Source organism: Talpa europaea, assembly GCF_964194135.1.
Source record: "Talpa europaea genome assembly, chromosome: X".
NCBI lineage: Eukaryota > Metazoa > Chordata > Mammalia > Eulipotyphla > Talpidae > Talpa > Talpa europaea.
The window spans coordinates 707,092-727,168 of NC_140081.1; the positions used below are offsets into that span (position 1 = coordinate 707,092).

The following is a 20,077-nucleotide window of genomic DNA, read 5'->3' on the forward strand; positions in this document are numbered from 1 at the left end:
AGACCCACAGACACGGCTGGGGCGTGAGCACCGTCTCAGCACCTTCCCCGTGGACCCAGAAGGGCGCGTACCCAGAGGGGCGCGTACCCAGAGGGGCGTGTCCCGTGGTGGCTGGTGGGGCCGGGGGCGGGCGGGGCGCGCAGGGGCACACGGGGCAGTGGGGGGGGGGCGCGCGGGGGCGCGCGGGGGCTGTTTCTGGGTGGAAGAACAGCCTTTTCTGGCGCCTGAAACTCTGGGCTGCGAAGAGCGCGTTAGTGGCCGCTGTGGGTTCGCACACAGACGCGGCGTTGGAGACCAGACGTCCCTGCGCGCCCTGCGCCCCAGCCTCCGCGCCGGGGAAGACACCCCCGGGTCCCCACGGACGGCCGCGCCCCCAGCAGCGCGCCGCCTGCGCCCCCGCATTTATCCGCCTCCTGGGCTGGCCAGACGGGCGCGCGCGCCGAGATAACCAGCGCCCAGACGTGCCCAGCGCAGATAAGCGGTCGGGGCGGGCCCTGGGGACCCCTCCCATACCCGCGTCCCCCCCACCGCGCCGCCTTTGAAGCCTCCGCCCTCCCGCCCACGCCCCGGCAGGGCGGCCAGGCCGGCGCGGCCGCTTCCCGAGCCAGGACGGGTCACTGCTGGGGGCCGGGGCGAGCCGGCGCTTGCCCTGTTCCCGGCCGAGGATGCTCCGGGCCGCCTCAGACTTTCCACTCGAGGGCGGAGCCTCGCGCGCGCAGCACAGTCAACACCGGGGCGGGGTCGGGCCGGTCGCGAAGCATGGAGCGCCGGGGCCTGGCCGCGCTCGGGCTGCTGTGCCTGGCGCTGCTCGTCCGCGGTGAGTGGGGCGCGGGGCGCGGGGCGCGGGGGGTGGGCTCGGCCCGGGGCGCCCGGCCGCAGGGAGGACCCAGTTGGCGGGAGGGAGCCGGCGGGCGCCTCTGTTCTGAGCCCCAAGCTGGGGCGCAGGCGCCGCGCGCGCACCGGGCTCCCCGTCGGGCCGGAGTCGGTGCCAATAGCGCCGGAACCTGGCGCCCCGCACCGTGCGCTTGAAACTGTGCGCCCTGTGGAGGGTCGGAGGCCCCAGCGGCCTCCCCGGAGGTTCCAGCTTCGTGCTCAATGTGCCGGCAGATTAAAGCCAGCTGGTTGGGGGGTGCCAGGGCTCCGCCCGGTGGATTTGGGGCTTCCGGGCTCTGGGGGAGTCGACCCAGGCGGCCGCCCGGGTCCGGCTTTCCGCGGGGGGCTGCCGGCGCCTTCCTGAGCGCGTGGGGCGTGGCTTGGACCCAGCGGCTGCAGGGTCAGGTCCAGGGAGGCGCCCCACACCCGGTGCAGCTCCCGGCCGCAGAGGCAGATGGAGTGACAAGATTTCAGGGGCGCCGGCTGGGGTTCCTGGGCGCCCTGGCGGAGGCGCGCGGAAGGGCAGGGCGGGCGCGATGCTCCGCGGGGCTGGCCTGACCCTCCGGCCGGTGTCCTGCGCTCCTGAGCGCGCGAGGCGCTGGGCTAAGGCAGAAGCCGAGGGCTCTCTCGCCAGGCGTCGTGGGGAGCAAAGCCGCCCCCCAGATGTGCACCCGGAGGCTTGCTCTCTGCGCCCCAGCCAGGGGCTCCCCCGGGAGCTGAGGGTCCCACGTGTGGGACAAATGGACTCGGGCCCTGCGCTGGACTCCGCGTTCTCCGTGCCCCCGCAGGCGGCCAAGGGTGTGTCTAAGCAAAGCTCCCCGCAGGACCAGAAAGGGGACCCCCTCCTGCCGGGCCAGGGGGCCTCCTGGGAGATTCTCTTGCATCCCTGGGGTGGGGCGCCCTGCCTGAGGGCGTTTTAGAGCAGGGTAAACTGAGGCAGGTGGGCTCGAGCTTTGCCCAAGATCACACTTGCGGAGCAGACAGAGCCGGAGCCAGTGGGGAGTCTGCCCTGGGGTTCGCACCCAGACACCCCCGTACCCCAACGACCACCAGCTGTGGACTGAGAAGGTTCCAAGGTCCCGGAGACACTCCCCAAGGAGGGCAGGGAGGGGTCATTACAGAGCCAGGAGACCAGGCGGCCTTAGGGTGAGCTTGGTGTGAATTGTCGTCGTTGTCATTTATCGTGGAATGAAAGTTACAGCCGCGTCTGGTCCTCATGGGGAGGGTTTGCAAGGCGGCAGCTCCGGGTTTCCAGGGCGTTTAGTGGGTTGACTCTCCAGGGTGGAGGGGACGAGGGAGCTTGGAGGGCGTCCGCGGATGCAAGGGGAAGTGACGAGCAGGAAGACGGGAAACCCCAGAGCGGAACTTGTGATGTTTGGTTTGTTGAGCAGAGAGAGGCGGGTTGTGCTCAAGATGGTGTCGGCTTCACCCCTATGTGGATTCTGTTATCTGGGCATGTGGGTATGTGTCCGCCTGTCTGTCTGTTTGTCTTCTGTAATGTGTCCAGAGTGCATGTGTCCAGCCCCAAGCTGTCGTATATCTGTCCATCCATCATCCATCCATCCTCCATCCATCATCCATCCATCATCTGTTGATCATCCACCATCCATCCATCATCAATCATCCATCCATCATCAATCATCCATCCATCCGTCTATGATCCATGATCCATCCACCATCCATCATCCATCCATCATCCACAATCCATCCATCATCCATCCATCATCCATTCTCCATCATCCATCCATCATCCACCATCCATCCATCCATCATCAATCATCCATCCATCCATCAAACATCATCCATCATCCATTCATCATCTATCCTCCATCCATCATCCACTGATCATCCATTGATCATCCACCATCCATCCATCATCAATCATCCATCCATCCATCCATGATCCATGATCCATCCACCATCCATGATCCATCCATCCATCCACCATCTATCCTCCATGATCCATCCATCCATCCATCATCCATCATCGATCCACAATCCATCCATCATCAATCATCCATCCATCCATCAAAGATCATCCATCATCCATCCATCATCCATCATCCATCGATCATCCACCATCCATCCATCATCAATCATCCATCCATCCATCCATCCATCTATGATCCATGATCCACTCACCATCCATGATCCATCCACCTTCCATCATCCATCCATCATCCATCATCCATCTGTCATCAATCATCCATCCATCATCCACCATCCCTCATCAGTCCTCCGTCCTCCACCCATCATCCATCCACCCATCCATCTATTCCTATACACACATTATTGAGTCTCCTCTGTACACACTGACCCTGAAATTCTCCCCCCACTGCCCTATCCACACTGTGGAATACGGTGTCTTCTCCCCTGAGCAACTTGGCCCAAACCCCACACTCACGCTAAGCCACCGTCCTTTCCATACAGAGGAAAAACCGGAAGCGGTGGGGATGTTCTTTATCACGTTTAACAACAGCCGTGGTGTTCCGAGCGCTTCCCCATGAGTCAGGTGAGGGAAATGCTCGGGGCGCCCCGGAGTCTGAGTCCGGCATCCTGGGCGTGGCCCTGAGAGGGCTGATGCGGGCAGGTGGGACGGCCTCCCTCTGCTGAGCCCTTGATCCTGCCCCTCCTCGCGACCCCTTGGCCATCCATAACGCTCCCGCCCGTGGGCGTGGGAACTGGGCCCGTCTTCAGGGCTGAGCCTGCCCAGATTTTTAGGGCCGTGCTTCTCGGTCTTGTGCAGATGAGGCTCCTGGGATTCTTGAGCAGGTGCCCAGGGCTCCTCCCTGAGCTCCTGCTGCGGGAGGGGGTGTGTCCTGGGGCACAGGAGAGCTGTGTTCTCAGGAGCCCTTGGGGTGACGCCCACACTGGAGCCAGGGCTCTCTTTAGGATAGTGACTGAGGCCCACATGTGTGGCTTCTGTGGCTCCGTGCCCCAGGGGGCGCCTGCTGACTCATGACGCGTCACCCACACGCTCAGGTCAGAGGTGCCGCGGCCACGCTCAGGCGGTGTCCCCAAGGACACGCGGTGACAGCTGGAGTCGATTCTGCTTGTCACAGCTGGGAGTGGGGTTAGTGCTGTCAGGCGGGTGGGGCCAGGGAGGCACCCTAAGTTCTGGAGAGGACACACGGCACACGGCTAAACTTCTCCAGTCGCACATGCCATAGTGCAGGGGTGGAGACACCTGCTGGAGCACGAGGCTCGAGTGCCCTGTCCCCACACCCATCATCCATCCATACACCCTTCTGTCCTGCCTGTCTAGCCATGTGGCCGTACATCCATGATCCACCCATCATCTATCCATGTCGCCCACCATCTGTCTCCCTCTCTAACAAGCAACCATCCGTGTCCATCCCTCCACCCATATATCCACCTCCACCCATATATCCATCCATCATCCAGCCACCATCCTCCATCCATCATCCATCCTCTGTTCATCATCCATCCATCATCCATCCATCCATCCATCATCCATCCATCATCCATCATCCATCCATCCTCCATCCATCATCCATCCATCATCCATCCATCCATCCATCATCCATCCATCATCCATCCATCATCCATCCATCATCCATCCATCATCCATCCATCATCCATCCTCCATCCATCCTCCATCCATCATCCATCATCCATCCATCATCCATCATCCACCCATCATCCATCATCCATCCATCATCCATCATCCATCCATCAACCCATATCTTCTATCACCTATCTATCTCCTTCTCTATCCATCTGTCATGTGTCTATCAATCATGCATCTATCATCCATCCACTGACCCACCTAATGCACATGTTATAGCTCTATCTATCTATCTATCTATCTATCTATCTATCTATCTATCTATCTATCATCTATCCATACATTCATGCATCCATCCATCCATCCCATTTATGAATTATCTCATCCATTTATCTGTATCAAACTCTCAATCGACTATCAATCTATCATCTCTCCACTGTCTATCATGTGTCCATCCATCTATGACTTTTGTACTATTATCAGTCTTAACATACTGCTGGTCAGCTGCCTAGCGGCAGCCAGAAAACATAATCTCAACACATTACAAGATTATGGGGAGACCCTCTGGGGAGTGACCCCCGTCTGGGTGACCGTCATGCCTCCTCAGGGGGTGCACATGAGGTCTCCGTCCTGGAAAGGGAGGCCCCTGGGAGCTCTAGCACCCCCAGGAGCTGGTGAGAAGTGCCGTCATGTCCCGGCCTCACCTGGACACAGCTGGACACCGCTGGACACTCCAGGATATGCCGTAGCTGCCTCCGTGTGTGTGTCCGTGTCCTGCTGGGTCGCCGAGCACGTCCTCGGGAAGGCTGCTTAGACCGAATGATGGGCGACTCCCTGGTGACCGACAACCTCCCCCGGGAGACCCTGTGGGTGTGGAAGAGTCTGGCCTGCAGGGGTCAAAGGGCCTTGGGGGCGCCAGGAGAACTGGTCAACCCCCGGGATGGGCTCAATGGCTGTGCATCGGGGTGTAAGAACCGGGTCCCCGCCCTCACCGGGCCCCCTTCTCAGGTCCAGGAGGGGCCGCCAGCCCCAGGAGGGTCAGTCAGCAGAGTCCCTGGACATTGGCGTGGAGGGCGCCGCGTGGGCATCCAGCCCTGTCCAGCATGTTGTGTCCTGCTGGCAACCAAGACAGAGGGAGAAAGTGGGGTGCAGATGGAGCTGGACCTGTGGGGGGGACGCCATCTCTCCGGGCTGGCCCCTTTCCATCCAGCTGTCCTCGGACCTGCACGAGCGACCCCTGGACATCTTGTTCCCTGCCCCGTCTGGGGACAGAGGCTTTCTCCCCGCGCCCCGCACGTGTCTCAGCTGCGTCACGCGAGAGTCCCGAGGGAGCCCTGCTTTTGGCTGGCGGGCATCGGGGAGATGAGGTCCAGATGCGGCCCAGCCCGCCCGGGAGTCGCCCGGGGACACGAGGGGTGGAGCCCGCAGCCTCCGGGAGGCCTGGCCCGGACGAGGGGACAGCAGTGACATCCGGAGTCGGACATGGTGGCTGGAGTACGGGGCGGCGTCCTGGGGGGCAGGAGGAGGACTTGGCTGGAACAGAGGCCCCTGAGGGGGGCCTGGACCTGCGTGGTCAAATCCAGGGGGTCATTTCTGGAGTGCTGGGGTGTCCTTACACCCCGCAGGCAGGGCTGGAGCTCTGGGCTGTCCTTACACCCCGCAGGCAGCTGCACCCCAGCTCTCTGGCTTTGCAGGACACTCCCGGCTGCAGTGACCAGGGTCTGCAGGGCGGGCAGCAGGTGGGGGTGGGGGACACACGTGTCCTTGGCGGCGCCCAGGAGGCTGGGCCAGGGCTCAACCTGTCCGGTGCAGCTGGGGTTTGCTGACTGGCTTCTTGAGGGGGGCCTTGTGCACCAGGGGCCCGGCCCCCAGCTGCCCCGATGGGGTGAGGAGCCAGCACGTGGGCTCTCCTGGGGCCTTGGCCAGCCCTGACTCCGCTGGGTCCGGTCAGCACCAGGGGACGCTGGTCAGACTGAGAATTTGTGCCCAGAGGATGCTCTGGGGGCTCCTGCCAGCCTGGGGCACGGTTCCTCCAGCTGCTGACCCCGGGGGTCTCTGGAGACCTGAACAGGAGCCGCCGGACCAGGAGCGAGGCCGGGTCCAGCCTCCAGCTGCCCCGCAGCCGCCTGCGCCCCGGGGCCACACCCCGCCCGCCTGAGTCACCCGCAGCTGCGTGTGAACACCACACCTCCTGCCCCCGCTCCGCACCCCTCCCCGGGGCCTCTCCGGCCCTGGGGCTGCCGACCAGCAGGACCCGCTCGCCCGGAGAAGCTGCGCCCCGGCTGGGCTGAGCCGCCTGCCATGCGGGAAGGGCTCCTTCTGGACAGGACAGGGGTGGTCAGCGACCCCGGCCCCCGTGTGCTCCCCCAGGAGCAGCCGCGTGCACAGAAGGGCGTCCTGCCTGCTGAGAGGGACATGCCCGGGGCTGGGGGCGCCTCTGCAAACGCTCAGGGGCGTCGGAATGCGGGCGGGTGGGCAGGGCTGAGCCGTTGGCCTGGACACTCCGGGAGCCCATCCTGGGGTCCCTGTCCTGGCTCTGCCTTGTGCCTGGGCTGTTCCCTGTAAAGCAAAGCAAACCCCCGACACAGAGGGGCGCCTGCAGGGAGCTCCCCAGTGCAAGGGGCTTTGGAGGGCTGCGCCGTGGAGGCTCCGGGTCCTGTCCAGGCCCTGGGGCCGCGGAGGCAGCTGGCCTGGCCCTGACGCCCTCCCTGGCTCAGAACCTCCCTGCTGCCGGCTCCCCTGCCCTCCGGCCGCTGGGGGCGCGGCTGACCGGGCTGGGCAGGTCAGATGTCCCCCAGGGCTGACCTGTCCCTGTGTTCTGCCTCCCACGGGGGCCGGGGCTGACTCTCCCTCTGGTCCGAGTGGCCTGCGGCGTGCATGGGCGGGGGGTGGACACAGACCCGGGCCTGGTGCGGACAAACCACCGTCTCCAGGAGCTCACGGCCACCGGGAGGGGGTCAGCCGTCCCTGGGAGTGTCCGAAGCCAGCAGTCCACAGAGACTGGACGCGGGGGGCAGGCGCTGGGGTGGCCGCCTTGGGGCGTCTCTCGGAGGATGACAGGGCGCCGGGGACCTGCAAATCCAGTTCAGGAGCCGATTGTGCCATCAGCGGCGGGCGGAGGGCCAGGTGGATTCCCCTCCCCGCGCCTCCACCATAAACACGCCCGAGCCCAGTGCACGGAGATAAGGCTCGGAGGGGGTGGCTGCTCCGGACCGGGGCGGAGCAGGCCCCTAAAGACAGGCTGAGCTGCAGGGGGACCCCGGGACCAGGGCTCCCCCTCTCTCAAGAGCAAGCCGGGTCCCCACCGCTCCATCTTCTCTGGGGAAGGAGGGGGCTTGGGGCGTAAGTTGAGTCTGGATGCGTCTGACCTCAGCCCTCACGAGGGAGCAGTTGGGGGTAACTCGGCACCCACTGGGGTGATGATCACCCCAGAACGGAGCTCCAGGTGCCCACCCCCCAGCTCTGTTTCGTGCTGGAAGATGCCAGAACTCTTGTCTGCAGAGCTCAGCCTTCCTCTGGGAAGCAGAAACTCAGCGCTGGCGCCGGGAGGAGGGTCTGAGGATGACGCCTCTGCAAGGTTTTGGGGGAGACACGTGTCTCAGCCAAGAAGGGAAGCCCCACAAATAGGGGACCCCCAGTCACAAGTCCCCGGGAGCTCTCCTGCATGGCAGGGGGGCTTTTCCACACACCTCCTCCTCCAGGAAGCCCTCAGGGACTACTCGTGCCAGACCTGGACTTGCCAGCTGCCGCCCGTCTTGCCCCTTTGGGGTGATGCCACGTCCCGGCCACCTGCTGGACAGGAAGGCAGGGCTCCCAGCTCACTCCTGGTGCTTGCAGAACTTGGGGATGGGTTCCTAGGGTCTCCAAAATGTCTACGCGCTTTGCTGGGTCACTGGCAGCAGCTGAGATTCCTCCAAGGAAACTTGGGTCGGACGCGCTGTCTTCCGGGAGGGGGTCAGCCCCCTGGGAAGGCCAAGATGCGGCTGGACCCCACCGGGGAGGGGGTGGCTTAGGCTGGGCTGGACCTCACAGCCACAGGACTGGGGGCAGAGCCCTGAACAAGGGGCCCTGGCTACCTCCCTGTGACTCGGGCCGTGTCCCCCTGACAGGTCAAGGAGACTTCGACTTGGCCGACGCCCTCGATGACCCGGGTAAGCGACGGCATTTGCGGGGAGCTGGGCCTTTTCAGCAGTGAGACATTGGGTGGCCCCATGAGGTCTCGGGCACCTTGGAAAGGACCTTGCACCCCACTTGGAAAAATGTGGGGAGTCTGGGGGGCCCAAGTCTGAGGTCTGGAGGCCTCTGGTAGCCTGTGCTTCACTTTCTTTTTTTAAGATTTATTTATTGATGCATGCAAGAGCTGGGGTGCAGGACAGAGCTTTGGGGGGGGTGAGAGGACTCCCCAGAGACAGAGTGGGGAGTAGAACAGGGGGATCCACTGAAATCCACTGCTGAGGGGAGCAGCGGGGAGACAGGAGAGGTCTGCTGCGCCCTGTGGGTCACTCCCTGGCCGGGGATCGAGCCAGGCTGCAGAGGCTGCCGGTAGCTTCATAGCGCTGAGACTTAACCCCTGCACCCCCAGGGAGGCCCAAAGTTTTGTGGGGTGTTGGTTGTTCTCCCTCCCCCCACGGACATTGCATTTCTTTTTCTCTTTGCTCCCAGATCCCACGAGGAAGCCGAGCTCAGGTGAGTGAGGACTTGCAGGACCCAGGCGGCCCCTCGTTGCTGGTGTCCTCGACCGGCCGCCTCTTTGCAGAGCGTGTTTGGTGGAGAAACCACGGGTGCCCCTCGGCAGACACCCCCCCACGCCTCCGAGGAGCGAAGTGGAAAGCGACGAGTGTCATGAGGATGAGGAGAAACGGGGAGCTGTGTGCCTTTGTGGGTGAAAGGGTGCTGTTGTTGGGAGACAGTCTGGCTGTTCCCCCAAATGTAAACACTGGATTTCCAGCTGCTCCAGCAATTCCGCTCCCCGGCGTGACCCAAAAGGATGAAAACAGGGCGCTCCAGCAAAAACATGTGTGCACACGTTCAGAGGAGCATGGCTCTTAGTGGCCAATGGTGCAGACACCCAGCTGTCCCTCCACACGGGGGGGGGACACAGAGCATGGCCCATCCACCGTGTGGAATATTATACACCAGTGAAAAGGAGGGAAGCTCTGACACTCGTTCCAATGTGGGTAGACCTTGAAAATACGCTGATCCGTGAGAGAACCAGGCACAAAAGGATGCACAGAGCGGGACCCATTTCTAGAAAGTGCCCAGAACGGGCCAAGGATCTTGGTGCCAGGGACGCTCTGCTCACGGGAGGGCCTCCTTTTGGGGGGATAGAAGCTTCTGGAATCAGGGAGAGGTGGCGCTTGCACCACAGGAAAAGCGTGGTGTAGACAGACCACCCCTTTTTGATCCCTCCTCTGCCTGTGGTCCCTGAGCTGGGGTCTGAGTCCAGCGATGGTAAATAGGCTGCAGTGAATTCGTATTGGGAGGATGTTTTTGAGTTCCTGGTCTCAAGCTCTTCACGTAAGATCCCAGAACGGGCTTGCGGGGTCTGGCGGTATTTCCACGGTCAATCAGTGAAGGGTGAAAAATTATTTAAAATCTGACAATCCCCACCCCCAGCCCCAGCAATTCCGCTCCCAGGAGGCTCAGACAGCACCGCTGTGCAGAGAGAGGGGTCAGCCGCATCAGCACAGGGAATCCTGATTCCCGAACACTCACGGATGAATTTGTCGTGGAAACACGTGGTGGGGATGGGGGTGGTATGCATGCACCCCAAAATCTAACACCCTGTTGATAAAAGGAGGCAGCAGCACAGGCAGTGAGGCGAAGCCATGGCAGGCTTTGGGGGCACCTGAGGTCTGTGGCTTGTTTTTGACGCCCATGCAGGGAGGAGGGTCCCCAAAATCATTTGGGACAGGCACCTGCCTATTGGTGTTTTGGTCTGGGGAAGAGGCTGGGTGGGGGCTTGCAGGACGCCAGGTGCCGCGATGCTGAAAACAAAAACTATAAATGCAGTTAGAGGAAAACCAAATTCCTTTTTTAGATCAACGCAGTCGTTTTTACGGACGGGCCACTCGGGTTCAACACGAGATCACTTGGGGAGAACAGTTTTACTCCCGCCCATGTGCACACGCTACTCCCTCCCTCCACCAGCGCCCCAGGGCGGGTGCCCGACCCCGTTCCTACCCAATCCGCTCTGCTAACCGGCAGATTTTTCAGTTATTTGCGTGACGCTTTCCCGCTCTGTTTTCTTGGTTTCTCTACATTCCACAAATGAGGGACACCACCTGGTCTCTGTCTTTCACATTCTGACTTTTTTCATCAGCAACATCCTGTCCAGCCCCATCCGTGTGGCCAGAAATGGTGACATTTGCCTTTTTCACGGCTGCGTAGTATTCCTCCAAGTCCATTGTGAATAATTTCTTTACGTCTTTGTTTCTGGGCATTCAGGCGGGTGCCCTGCCTTGGCTGTTGTGACTGATGCTGCTGTGAGCTCCGGGAGGCCCGGCCTCTTGCACCTTCCACCCCCATCACTGCGGGCGGCTCTGCCCCTGCTCTCCGTGCAAGGGAACTTGTAGGCGCGAGAGACACGTCTGCCCGTGTGTGGTTGCATGTTTGCCTGTGGGGGCGAAAGGATTCCGGGACCGTGCACCGTGCACATGGCCGCACACGGGCACGTTGCCGGCCAGAAGGGGGTTTCTTGTGCCCCAAAACTCAGTGTCTCTCTCCTCGTCCTCACAGACCTGTACCCCAAGCCGAAGCCACCGCCCCAGCCGCAGCCCGGATTTCCCTCCCACGGCGGCGGTGGAAGTAAGTTTACGCTCCCGGCCCATTTCCCGCTGGTGGGAGGAATTTGCTTTCATTGGGGAGGCGCCCGGGGCATGGGGAATCCTCCTGGCAGAAGCTGGGGCTGTGCTCAGCGCCTGGGGTCACCCCACTTTGCCCTCTCCTGGGTGTGCGCCAGGAAGCCGCTGGCCCACGCGCTTGGCTCAGTGGTGGGTTCAAGGCAGCGCCCGCTTCTCCGGCTCCTGCTCAGCCCCCGAGGACCTGGGCGCCGCGGGCTGTGTCTGCGGCGTCTCGGGTCTGCCTGTGGGCTGGGTGGGTCGTCCCCGAGAGACGCTCTGATTCTCTCCAGCTGACCTTGGTGTCTCCCGGCAGATATCTACCCGAGGCCCAAGCCGCCCCCCGCCCGCCCGCAGCCCGGCGTCTCTGACGGCGGTGGAGGTAAGGGCGGGGAGATCGGGCTGCGTGTGGCATGTGCTGGGACGGGGTGACCTTCTGCTGGGCTTGGGATGGACTCGACCTTCCCGTTGCATGTTGGGGTGGACTCGACCTTCCCTGTGGGTGTGGAGATGAACTTGACCTTCCTGTTGGATGTTGGGGTAAACTTTGACCTTCCCTTTAAGCCTTGGGATGGACTTGGCCTTCCCGTTGGATGTTGGGATGAATTTGGCCTTCCCTTTAAGACGTGGGGTGGACTTGGCCTTCCTGTTGGGTGTTGGGATGGACATGACCTTCGTGTTGGATGTTGGGGTAAACTGTGACCTTCCATTTAAGCCTTGGGATGGACATGACCTTTCCTGTAAGACTTGGGGTAGACTTGACCTTTCCATTGGATGTTGGGATGAACTTGACCTTCCCTGTAAGACGTGGGACGGACTTGGCCTTCCTGTTGGGTCTTGGGATGGACATGACCTTCGTGTTGGATGTTGGGGTAAACTTTGACCTTCCGTTTAAGCCTTGGGGTGGACATGACCTTCCCTTTAAGCCTTGGGACAGGCTTGACCTTTCCATTGGATGTTGGGATGAACTTGACCTTCCCTGTAAGACGTGGGACGGACTTGGCCTTCCTGTTGGGTGTTGGGATGGACATGACCTTTGTGTTGGATGTTGGGGTAAACTGTGACCTTCCCTATAAGACTTGGGGTGGACTTGGCCTTCCCGTTGGATGTTGGGATGAACTTGACCTTCTCTTTAAGCCTTGGGATGGACAGACCCTCCCTTTGGGCCGTGGACACACGTGCCCTCCCCTGCAGGACACTCGGGGCCTCACTCCCCACCAGCCACGGGGACCTTCCCGGCCTCACCCTCTGCAGACGTTGCTCAGACATGGGGTTCCCGCCCCAAGCGCTCTTGGCCACATGGAACTGGGCCACGTCCCTGGGGCCGCCTGTGTGGGCAGGGGCTGACCTCCCGGCCCCCACGCCGTCCCTCAGGAGCCCCTCCCAGGGCGTCCCACACTCCCCCAGCTGCAGGAGGTCTGCTGCTGCTGTTGGGGTCCTGCGGGCCTGTCGGGCGGCTCAGTTCTCCATAAGCTGCGTCCCCCTCCTCCCGAGGGCCCCCCGGCACTCAGGTCTGGCCCCTCCTCTGCCCGCAGGTTACTACGGCAACGCCGATGACGGCCGGTACCCGCCCAGACCTCGGCCGCCCTCGGGTGCGTGCTCAACTGGCGGGTGGGGGTGTCGGGGGACTCCGGCCCAGTCCAGACGGGTCTTAGGGCTGCGTCTTGGGGTTTCCCACCAGGAAGCGGTGACTTTGGGGAGCGTGTCCCACAGCCACCCTCTGGGGACTCTTCGGGGCATGACCTTGTGCTAAGTGTCTTCCCCCCAAACCCCCTGCAGGAGGCGGTGGTGGCAGCTACAACCCTGGTTATGACGGCTACGGAGACACGGCACATGGTACCGGGGCTTGGGGCGCCGGCTGGGGTCTCCGCACCCCTTGATACCTTCCTCCTGGGCTGCGGGCTCCTGTCTGCTGCCCCATCTCTGGTCTTCTGGGCTCTCCTGGTCTCGCTCCTGCCCCCCACACCTGTGCCCGGCTAGAAAGGAACCCCAGACTCTCCAGGGGAACAGCTCCCAGGAGTATGGGGATCGTGGGCCGTCCCGAGCCGGCTCCCTGATTTCCCACGGAGAACACTTGGGGCGGAGAGTCTCTGCCAGACCAGAGGGATTGTCCTTGGCAAGACTGAGCCGTCCTCGGCGGAGACTGAGTGTCCTCCAGGCAAGCGCTGGATGTTAAAATCGTGGTTCTGGACGGAGAGATGGGGAGCCGAGGTCACCCCCGGAGAACATGTTGCCCCATTTAGGGTATTTGCAAGTCTCAGTTGTGCAAAGATCATCAGAGCATCCGCTCAGAGCATCCGGTCCGGTCCACAGCGTGGTTTTCAATCCCCTGGTCCTGGAAGCAACCGGAGAGCCCGCCGAGAGGGGCCAGGCCAGCAGACGTGGGCTGGCCACCGTGTGGAATACTACTCAGCCCCGAAGAAGGAAGCAAACTTGCCGCCTGCAGAAAAGCAGAGCAGGGTGTGCAGGGAAGCGAGGCAGAAAGGAGCAGGGGTCAGAGCAGGGGGTTACGTGAAAGCAAAGTGGACCTGCCCCAAGGAGGGGGGTCTGTGAGGGCCACAGGGAGTGGACGGGAGGATGTGCTGAGGCAGAACCAGGGGGAATCGTGAAACAAAGCTCTGCTGTCCACACACTAGGAGGAGCTGCAGAGAGGGCTCCTTTCTGCCATGGGGGCTGACATAGGTTTTGGGGTGTCTTCCTGCACACGCCGGGCACAGGAGGTGAATTTTCCAAGGGCAATGGCTGCTGTTTGGGGTGGGGTTCATGGCTCGGCCCCCACGGTCGGTCCAGGGCTTCCAGGGCGCTCACCCTGGGGCCGAGTGGTCAGTCTGCTCTGGGCCATCGGGGGGATAGGTGGGGGGCTCTGCTTGGGCCTGGATCTCTGTGGGGGTGTCCGCTTGGGCCGGGCTCTCTGCCGGGGCTTCCCGTGGATTCTGGGGCACCTGCTCTTCCGTTTCACGCGATCTCTCCGCCCGCAGGAGGAGGGCGCTACAGACCCAACCCCCACGGAAGTGGTTACGGTAACTGGCGTGTCTGGGCCGCTGAGGACGCGCGGGCCCTGCTTGCAGGACTAACCCCCCTGCGCTGACCGGGCTGTGTCCCCGCGGGAACTAACCCGGCGTCCTGGCTGCAGCCTCAGTTTCCCCAGCGGAGCTGAGGCCGCTTGCAGGTGTCCGCGTGGGGGTGTGATGCTGCTGCATGTGCGTGCACAGCTGTGGGTGGGCGCATGCGTGTGAGCGCGCGCTGTGCATGCACGCGTGTCTGGGTGTCTGCATGGATAAGCCGTGTGCACCCATGTGTAGGCGTGGGCATGTGTTGTGCACACACGTGTGGGTATATTGCGGTGCATACGTGTTTATGGCGGTATGCATGTGTCTGTATGTGCACATATAGCACTTGCACATGCGTGTTTCGGGCACGCCACTGTGTACACTTGTGTGTATCGGTGTGTGCACTGGTGTGTTATAGGTGTGTTGTTCACGTGTGTATATGAGCATGAGCAATGCCTGCGCTGGCTGTATGCACACGTGTTTGTGCAGACGCATGTGTGTCTCTGGGTCTCTCTTCTGTTAGGTGCACAAATGTGGGTGTGTGTTCACACACGTGTGTGAATGCATGTTGTGTATACATGTACGTGTGTGCAAAGCCCGTGTCTGTGCCAGAGGACTCGCGCACACAGATACACACATCTGGGCTGTGTGCACACGTGATGGTGACATGTGTGTGCGTGTGTGCACACATGCGGGGTATTTGTGGCGTCTGCACGCACGCCCAGCTGTAGGTCGGCTTTGCACGCGCGTGTGTTTGTGAGGGTTCCTGTGCCTCGCGTGTGTGTGCGAGGGGCTCCCCCCGCCTGTGCCGTGCTTTGTGTGCGTGTGGGTGACGCCCGCAGCTGTGCGCCTGCGTGTTGCACGCGTGTCTGCGTGTCTGAGCCCTGGGTTACACCGGGACGGCCTCCCGCACTGACCCGCCCCTCATCCCCCGGTTCCCCGCAGGCGGCAGCGGACAGTCCACCTACGGCCACCAAGGTAACGGCCGCGGGGGCCGCGGGCGCTGCTGGCTCCGCGCCGGGAGCCGAGGGGCCGGGCGCTCTCGGGCTCTGGGGTGGACGGGCCCGAGGCCCCTGGAGCAGGGCTGAGGCCCCGGGCCTGCCCGGGGGACCCCGATGGCCCGTCCCCTGCCCTGCTGGCCGCACGGTGACCGGCCGGCGCACGGAGAACCGCCAGCCTTGGTCGCGGCCTCGTTGTGTCTGGGGACCCTGAGCTCACCAAGCCGGCGCAGGAGACGCCGCCGGGGGGCCCCGGCTGCCGGCCGCGGGGTGGGGGCGCGGGTCAGTGTCCAGCGGCGGGCAGCAGAGACCGCCGGGCTCAGCCCGTGTCCTCGCCCGCAGGCAACACCGTGGCCAAGGTCGTGTCTCCGATCGTGTCCATGGTGGTGGTGACGCTGGTGGGGGCGGCCATCAGCTACTACAACCGGCGCAGGAACTGCTGCCAGAGAGGGGGTGAGTGCCGGCGGGAGGCCCCCCACGTCCCCCCCGGGCCAGCCCCGCCCCGGCTGCATCGTGGAGGCCGAGAGGGACTGAAGAGGCTCCATCTCCTCGCGCTCGGGGCAATTTTCTCATCAAGCGAGTTGGAGAAAGTTGTGGGGTTGAGCCAAGCGTCCCCCCGGCCCCCCAAAGAAGACCACAGAAGCCCCAAGTCTCAAGCTTTCTCTGCCGTCCGGGGGCCCCGCTGGGTCTGGGATTCTGATTCGGTTTGGGGTTCAGGTTTAGCCATTGTTGGGGCAGAGGCCAGGTGTGGGGGCAGACAGAGGGATGTTTATGGCCCCGATGGTCACCCCACCCTCCCAGCATGTGCCTGTGGCTTTCCCAGGGGAGACTCCTGCACCCCTCAACTCTCCTATGTTTGCCGCAGAAGCCAGAAGCACCCCCAATGCCCAGGGCCTTTCCTTTTGGAGTTTCCTGGGGCCTCCAAACCCCAAAACCTGTCTGGGAGCTCCCTCTGCTGCTGATGCGAGGCACTGACCCCCCACAGCTCCCCAGCCTGGCAGTTTGGGGGGACAGTGAGTCTGTGCATAAAACAAGCCTTTTATACACAACTTGATTCATCTCCCCAAGTGTCGGCGGGAAACACAGAGGCAGTGCCCCGAGGAGTGAGGTTCAGGGGCGCCTGGGGTGGGCGCAGGGGGGGTCCCGCTGAGACTGACGTGGGCTCTCCCTCTTCCCCTGCAGCCCCCGAGCACGTGTGAGGGCTCCGAGCCCCGCGGCCCCCACTGAGGAGAACCCCATGGAGAGAAGAGCCCCACTGCTCCCCTCCGTCCCCGGCGAACGCTCCCCCCAAAACTGTTTTCTCTTAGCTGGAAGCAGCTGAGCCCCTCACACCCCAGCCCCGGACCGGCGTCCTTCTGGGGACACCTGCGCCCCGAGATCTCGGGCATGAGACTGTCCATCGGCCTGTCAGCTGGAGCCTTCTTTGGGGGGCAGACTCCCACGCGGGCACCCCGAACTACCTCGCCGCAGGATGACCCCCCGCCCGCCGGGTGCACGAGCCGCCAGGGTTTCCACCAGCCTGGGCGGGCGCCGGGCGCATCCCTGAGGGGTGTCGGGAGTCAGGACGGCCGCCTGCTGGTTTCGGGGTGCCGGGCTGAGCCCCTGGCGGAGTCTAGTCATCCCCGTGCCCGCCGGCCCGGCCGGAGCAGTCGGGGCTGGGGTTCGGCTGCCGGTTTGCTGATGCTGAAGCTGCCCCGGGAACAGGTGGCATTTCGGGTGACGTCTGAGGGTCTCAGTGGGGTTTTTGGGGGAATGGGGGAGAAATAGATGGAGACAGGAGGAATGTGCGCACTATGCTCGTGTATATCCTGGGGTACAAGGCCTTTGGGGGACAGCCTTACTTTCTCGGGGTACTTTTAGGGTTAAATCCTCCCGATCTGCACAGTACTCTTTGCTTCTGACTTTGCAGCGATTTGGGGGGGGCGGAAAGAGTCATTAGGGAGGGGGGTTGGGATCTCCCAACTGGGGTGCAGGGTCTGGTCGTCTCAGGCCGGTGATGTGGGGGATCCTGGCCTTCGGGGGTCCCAAGGGTTTCCTTGGGAACGGAGCGGGCTTTCCGCAGGCGGGAGAGGAGCCAGGAAAATCCCGAATACGCTCGCTGTGCGCCCCAAATCCCGTGGGGACGCGGCGGGCAGGAGGCCTGGGGGAGAGCCCTGGTGTGCACGAGCGCCCACTCAGGGCCGGCCCCGCAGGCTGCGACCCCGGGGGGTGGCCCGAGGCCCTCCTGGTGAGCCTGCCCTGGGGTCACTTTATTAGGGGGCGTGTCCCCCCATGGGCACACGCACCGGACACACGCCACGAGGGCTTCTGGGGGGGCCGCCCCGTCTCTGTAACCGCCCCAAGCGCTGCTGTCTAATAAACGTGGAGAGGAAACCGCGGTCGCTGGGGGGCTCCTTCCTGACGCGGGGGAGCAGGACACAAAGGGGGCCCCCGGCATGTCCTGAAACCTCCTGTGGCCGCCCGGCCGCCCCCAGACTGCGGTGTTGGGGCGCGTGTCCCTAGAGAGGGGGCAGGGAGCCCGCAAGACGCCGCCAGCCCGTGGGAGCAGCAGGTCAGACCTTCCTGGACACCCGCTGCCCGCCCTGCCCGCAGGTCACTCCCTCCCTCCGGCCCCAGCCCGGGCCCGGCCGACTCTCCAGACCCTCCGCGACCCCCCGCGGCTCCCGTGTCCCCCGCCCCGAACTCCGCTCCTGTCCCGACCAGGCTGCGCCCCGGGGCTCCCAGACCCGCGCCCTCTCCGCCCGCAGCTGGACACGGGCTGCGTCCAGGGAGCTGCAGGACAGGGGGCGGCCCCCGTCGGTCTCCCCGTGCCCTGCAGCGGGGAGGGGTCGCTCCTTCTGGCCACCTGCTTGGACCCCCGAGCCCCCCGGCCTTTCCCGGCCTGGCTGGGGTGTGGGGGGACCCGGGGACCCTCCCTGGCCCTGGGACTGCCCCTTTGATTTCTCCCCCGCACAAGCGTCTCGGGGACCCCACCTGGCCGGGGTGGGGGGGAGCGTCCGATTCCACGGGCCTCACTGGTCACTCGTTCATTCCCACCTGCGCGCGCTTGCGGGGGTCACGCCCCTGCGGGGCTCGCCCTCCCGGGCACACGCGGGCACACGCGGCGCGTCATCCACGCCCTGCACCGTCCACCCGGCACACGCGCAGGCGCCCCCACGTCACCAGCTCAGGGGCAGCGTCCCTCGTGCATTCACCCACGGGGGGGGGGGCAGCACCCGCCCGCCCCCTGCGCCCCTCACTCACCCCCCCTGCACCCCCACTCGCCCCCGGCGCTGTCACCCGCCCCCTGCGCTCCCCAGTCACCCCCGAGCTCCCCCACTGGCCCCCTGCGCTGTCACCCACCCCCTTGCGCTCCTCACTCACTTCCCCTGCACCCCCACTTGCCCCCCTGTGCTCCCCAGTCACCCCCAGCTCCCCCACTTACCCCCTGCGCTGTCACCCGCCCCCTGCGCTCCCCAGTCACCCCCGAGCTCCCCCACTCGCCCCCTGCGCTGTCACCCACCCCCTTGCGCTCCTCACTCACTCCCCCTGCACCTCCACTTGCCCCCCTGTGCTCCCCAGTCACCCCCAGCTCCCCCACTTACCCCCTGCGCTGTCACCCGCCCCCCGCGCTCCCCAGTCACCCCCGAGCTCCCCCACTGGCCCCCTGCGCTGTCACCCACCCCCTTGCGCTCCTCACTCACTTCCCCTGCACCCCCACTTGCCCCCCTGTGCTCCCCAGTCACCCCCAGCTCCCCCACTTACCCCCTGCGCTGTCACCCGCCCCCTGCGCTCCCCAGTCACCCCCGAGCTCCCCTACTCGCCCCCTGCGCTGTCACCCACCCCCTTGCGCTCCTCACTCACTTCCCCTGCACCCCCACTTGCCCCCCTGTGCTCCCCAGTCACCCCCAGCTCCCCCACTTACCCCCTGCGCTGTCACCCGCCCCCTGCGCTCCCCAGTCACCCCCGAGCTCCCCTACTCGCCCCCTGCGCTGTCACCCACCCCCTTGCGCTCCTCACTCACTTCCCCTGCACCCCCACTTGCCCCCCTGTGCTCCCCAGTCACCCCCAGCTCCCCCACTTACCCCCTGAGCTGTCACGCGCCCCCCCGCGCTCCCCCAGTCACCCCCGAGCTCCCCCACTCGCCCCGCCCGCCGCGCCCCGCCGCGCCCCGCCGCGCCCCCCTTTCCAGCCCCGCCCCGAGAGCCGCGCGCCCGGGCAGCCGCGGCCACCGCAAACATGGACTCTGGGGCCGGCCGGGGAAGGTCCAGCGGCCGCGAGGACAGCGCGAGGACAGGCGGCCGGGACGCAGGCGCGAGGGGCGGGCGGAGGAGCCGGGGCCGCCCCAACCCGCGGCTCCCCGGCGGGGCCCCAACTCCGGCGGGCGGGTGGCGCGGGGGGCGGGGCAGCGCCGGCGCCAGGGAGACCCCCGCCCCCCAGCACCCCGCCCCCCAGCACCCCGCCCCCCGCGGCCAGAGCCGGGCGGGGCCGCGCTTCCGGCGAGCGGCCAATCGCGGGGCCCGGGGCGTCTCCGGCCGGTTCTCGTCGGAGGCTGCCGGGGCGCGGAGGAGGTGCGGGGGGGGGGCGCTGGGGGGCTGGGGAGGGGTGGCGTGCGCGCGGGGGTTTTGGGGTGCTGGGGACCACGAGCTGCCGGCGCTCGCAGAAGGTGCGGGGGGCGTGCCCGGGGCGGGGCGCACAGAGTCTCTCGAGGGCGGAGGAGGGGCGGGGCGCTTGGGGGTGCCGGGGCGTGGAGGCGCGGGGCACTGCGGGGTGGGGGCCTGAGGGGCCCCCTGGGCGCGGGGGAGGGGC

General features: G+C 64.6%; 1 protein-coding gene across 1 annotated transcript; it reads left to right on the forward strand.

The window, feature by feature from the left end:
- Nucleotides 1-759: 759 nt before the first annotated feature.
- XG (Xg glycoprotein (Xg blood group)) lies at nucleotides 760-16,598 on the forward strand (the record flags this gene model as incomplete). Its single annotated transcript, XM_084258170.1, has 11 exons — nucleotides 760-817; nucleotides 8,512-8,553; nucleotides 9,065-9,088; nucleotides 11,141-11,203; nucleotides 11,558-11,623; nucleotides 12,777-12,833; nucleotides 13,021-13,077; nucleotides 14,220-14,261; nucleotides 15,237-15,269; nucleotides 15,632-15,742; nucleotides 16,472-16,598. The coding sequence occupies 11 exons, from the start codon at nucleotides 760-762 to the stop codon at nucleotides 16,486-16,488; spliced, it is 570 nt and encodes a 189-aa protein (XP_084114296.1). The 3' UTR covers nucleotides 16,489-16,598.
- Between the last annotated feature and the right edge of the window lie 3,479 nt (nucleotides 16,599-20,077).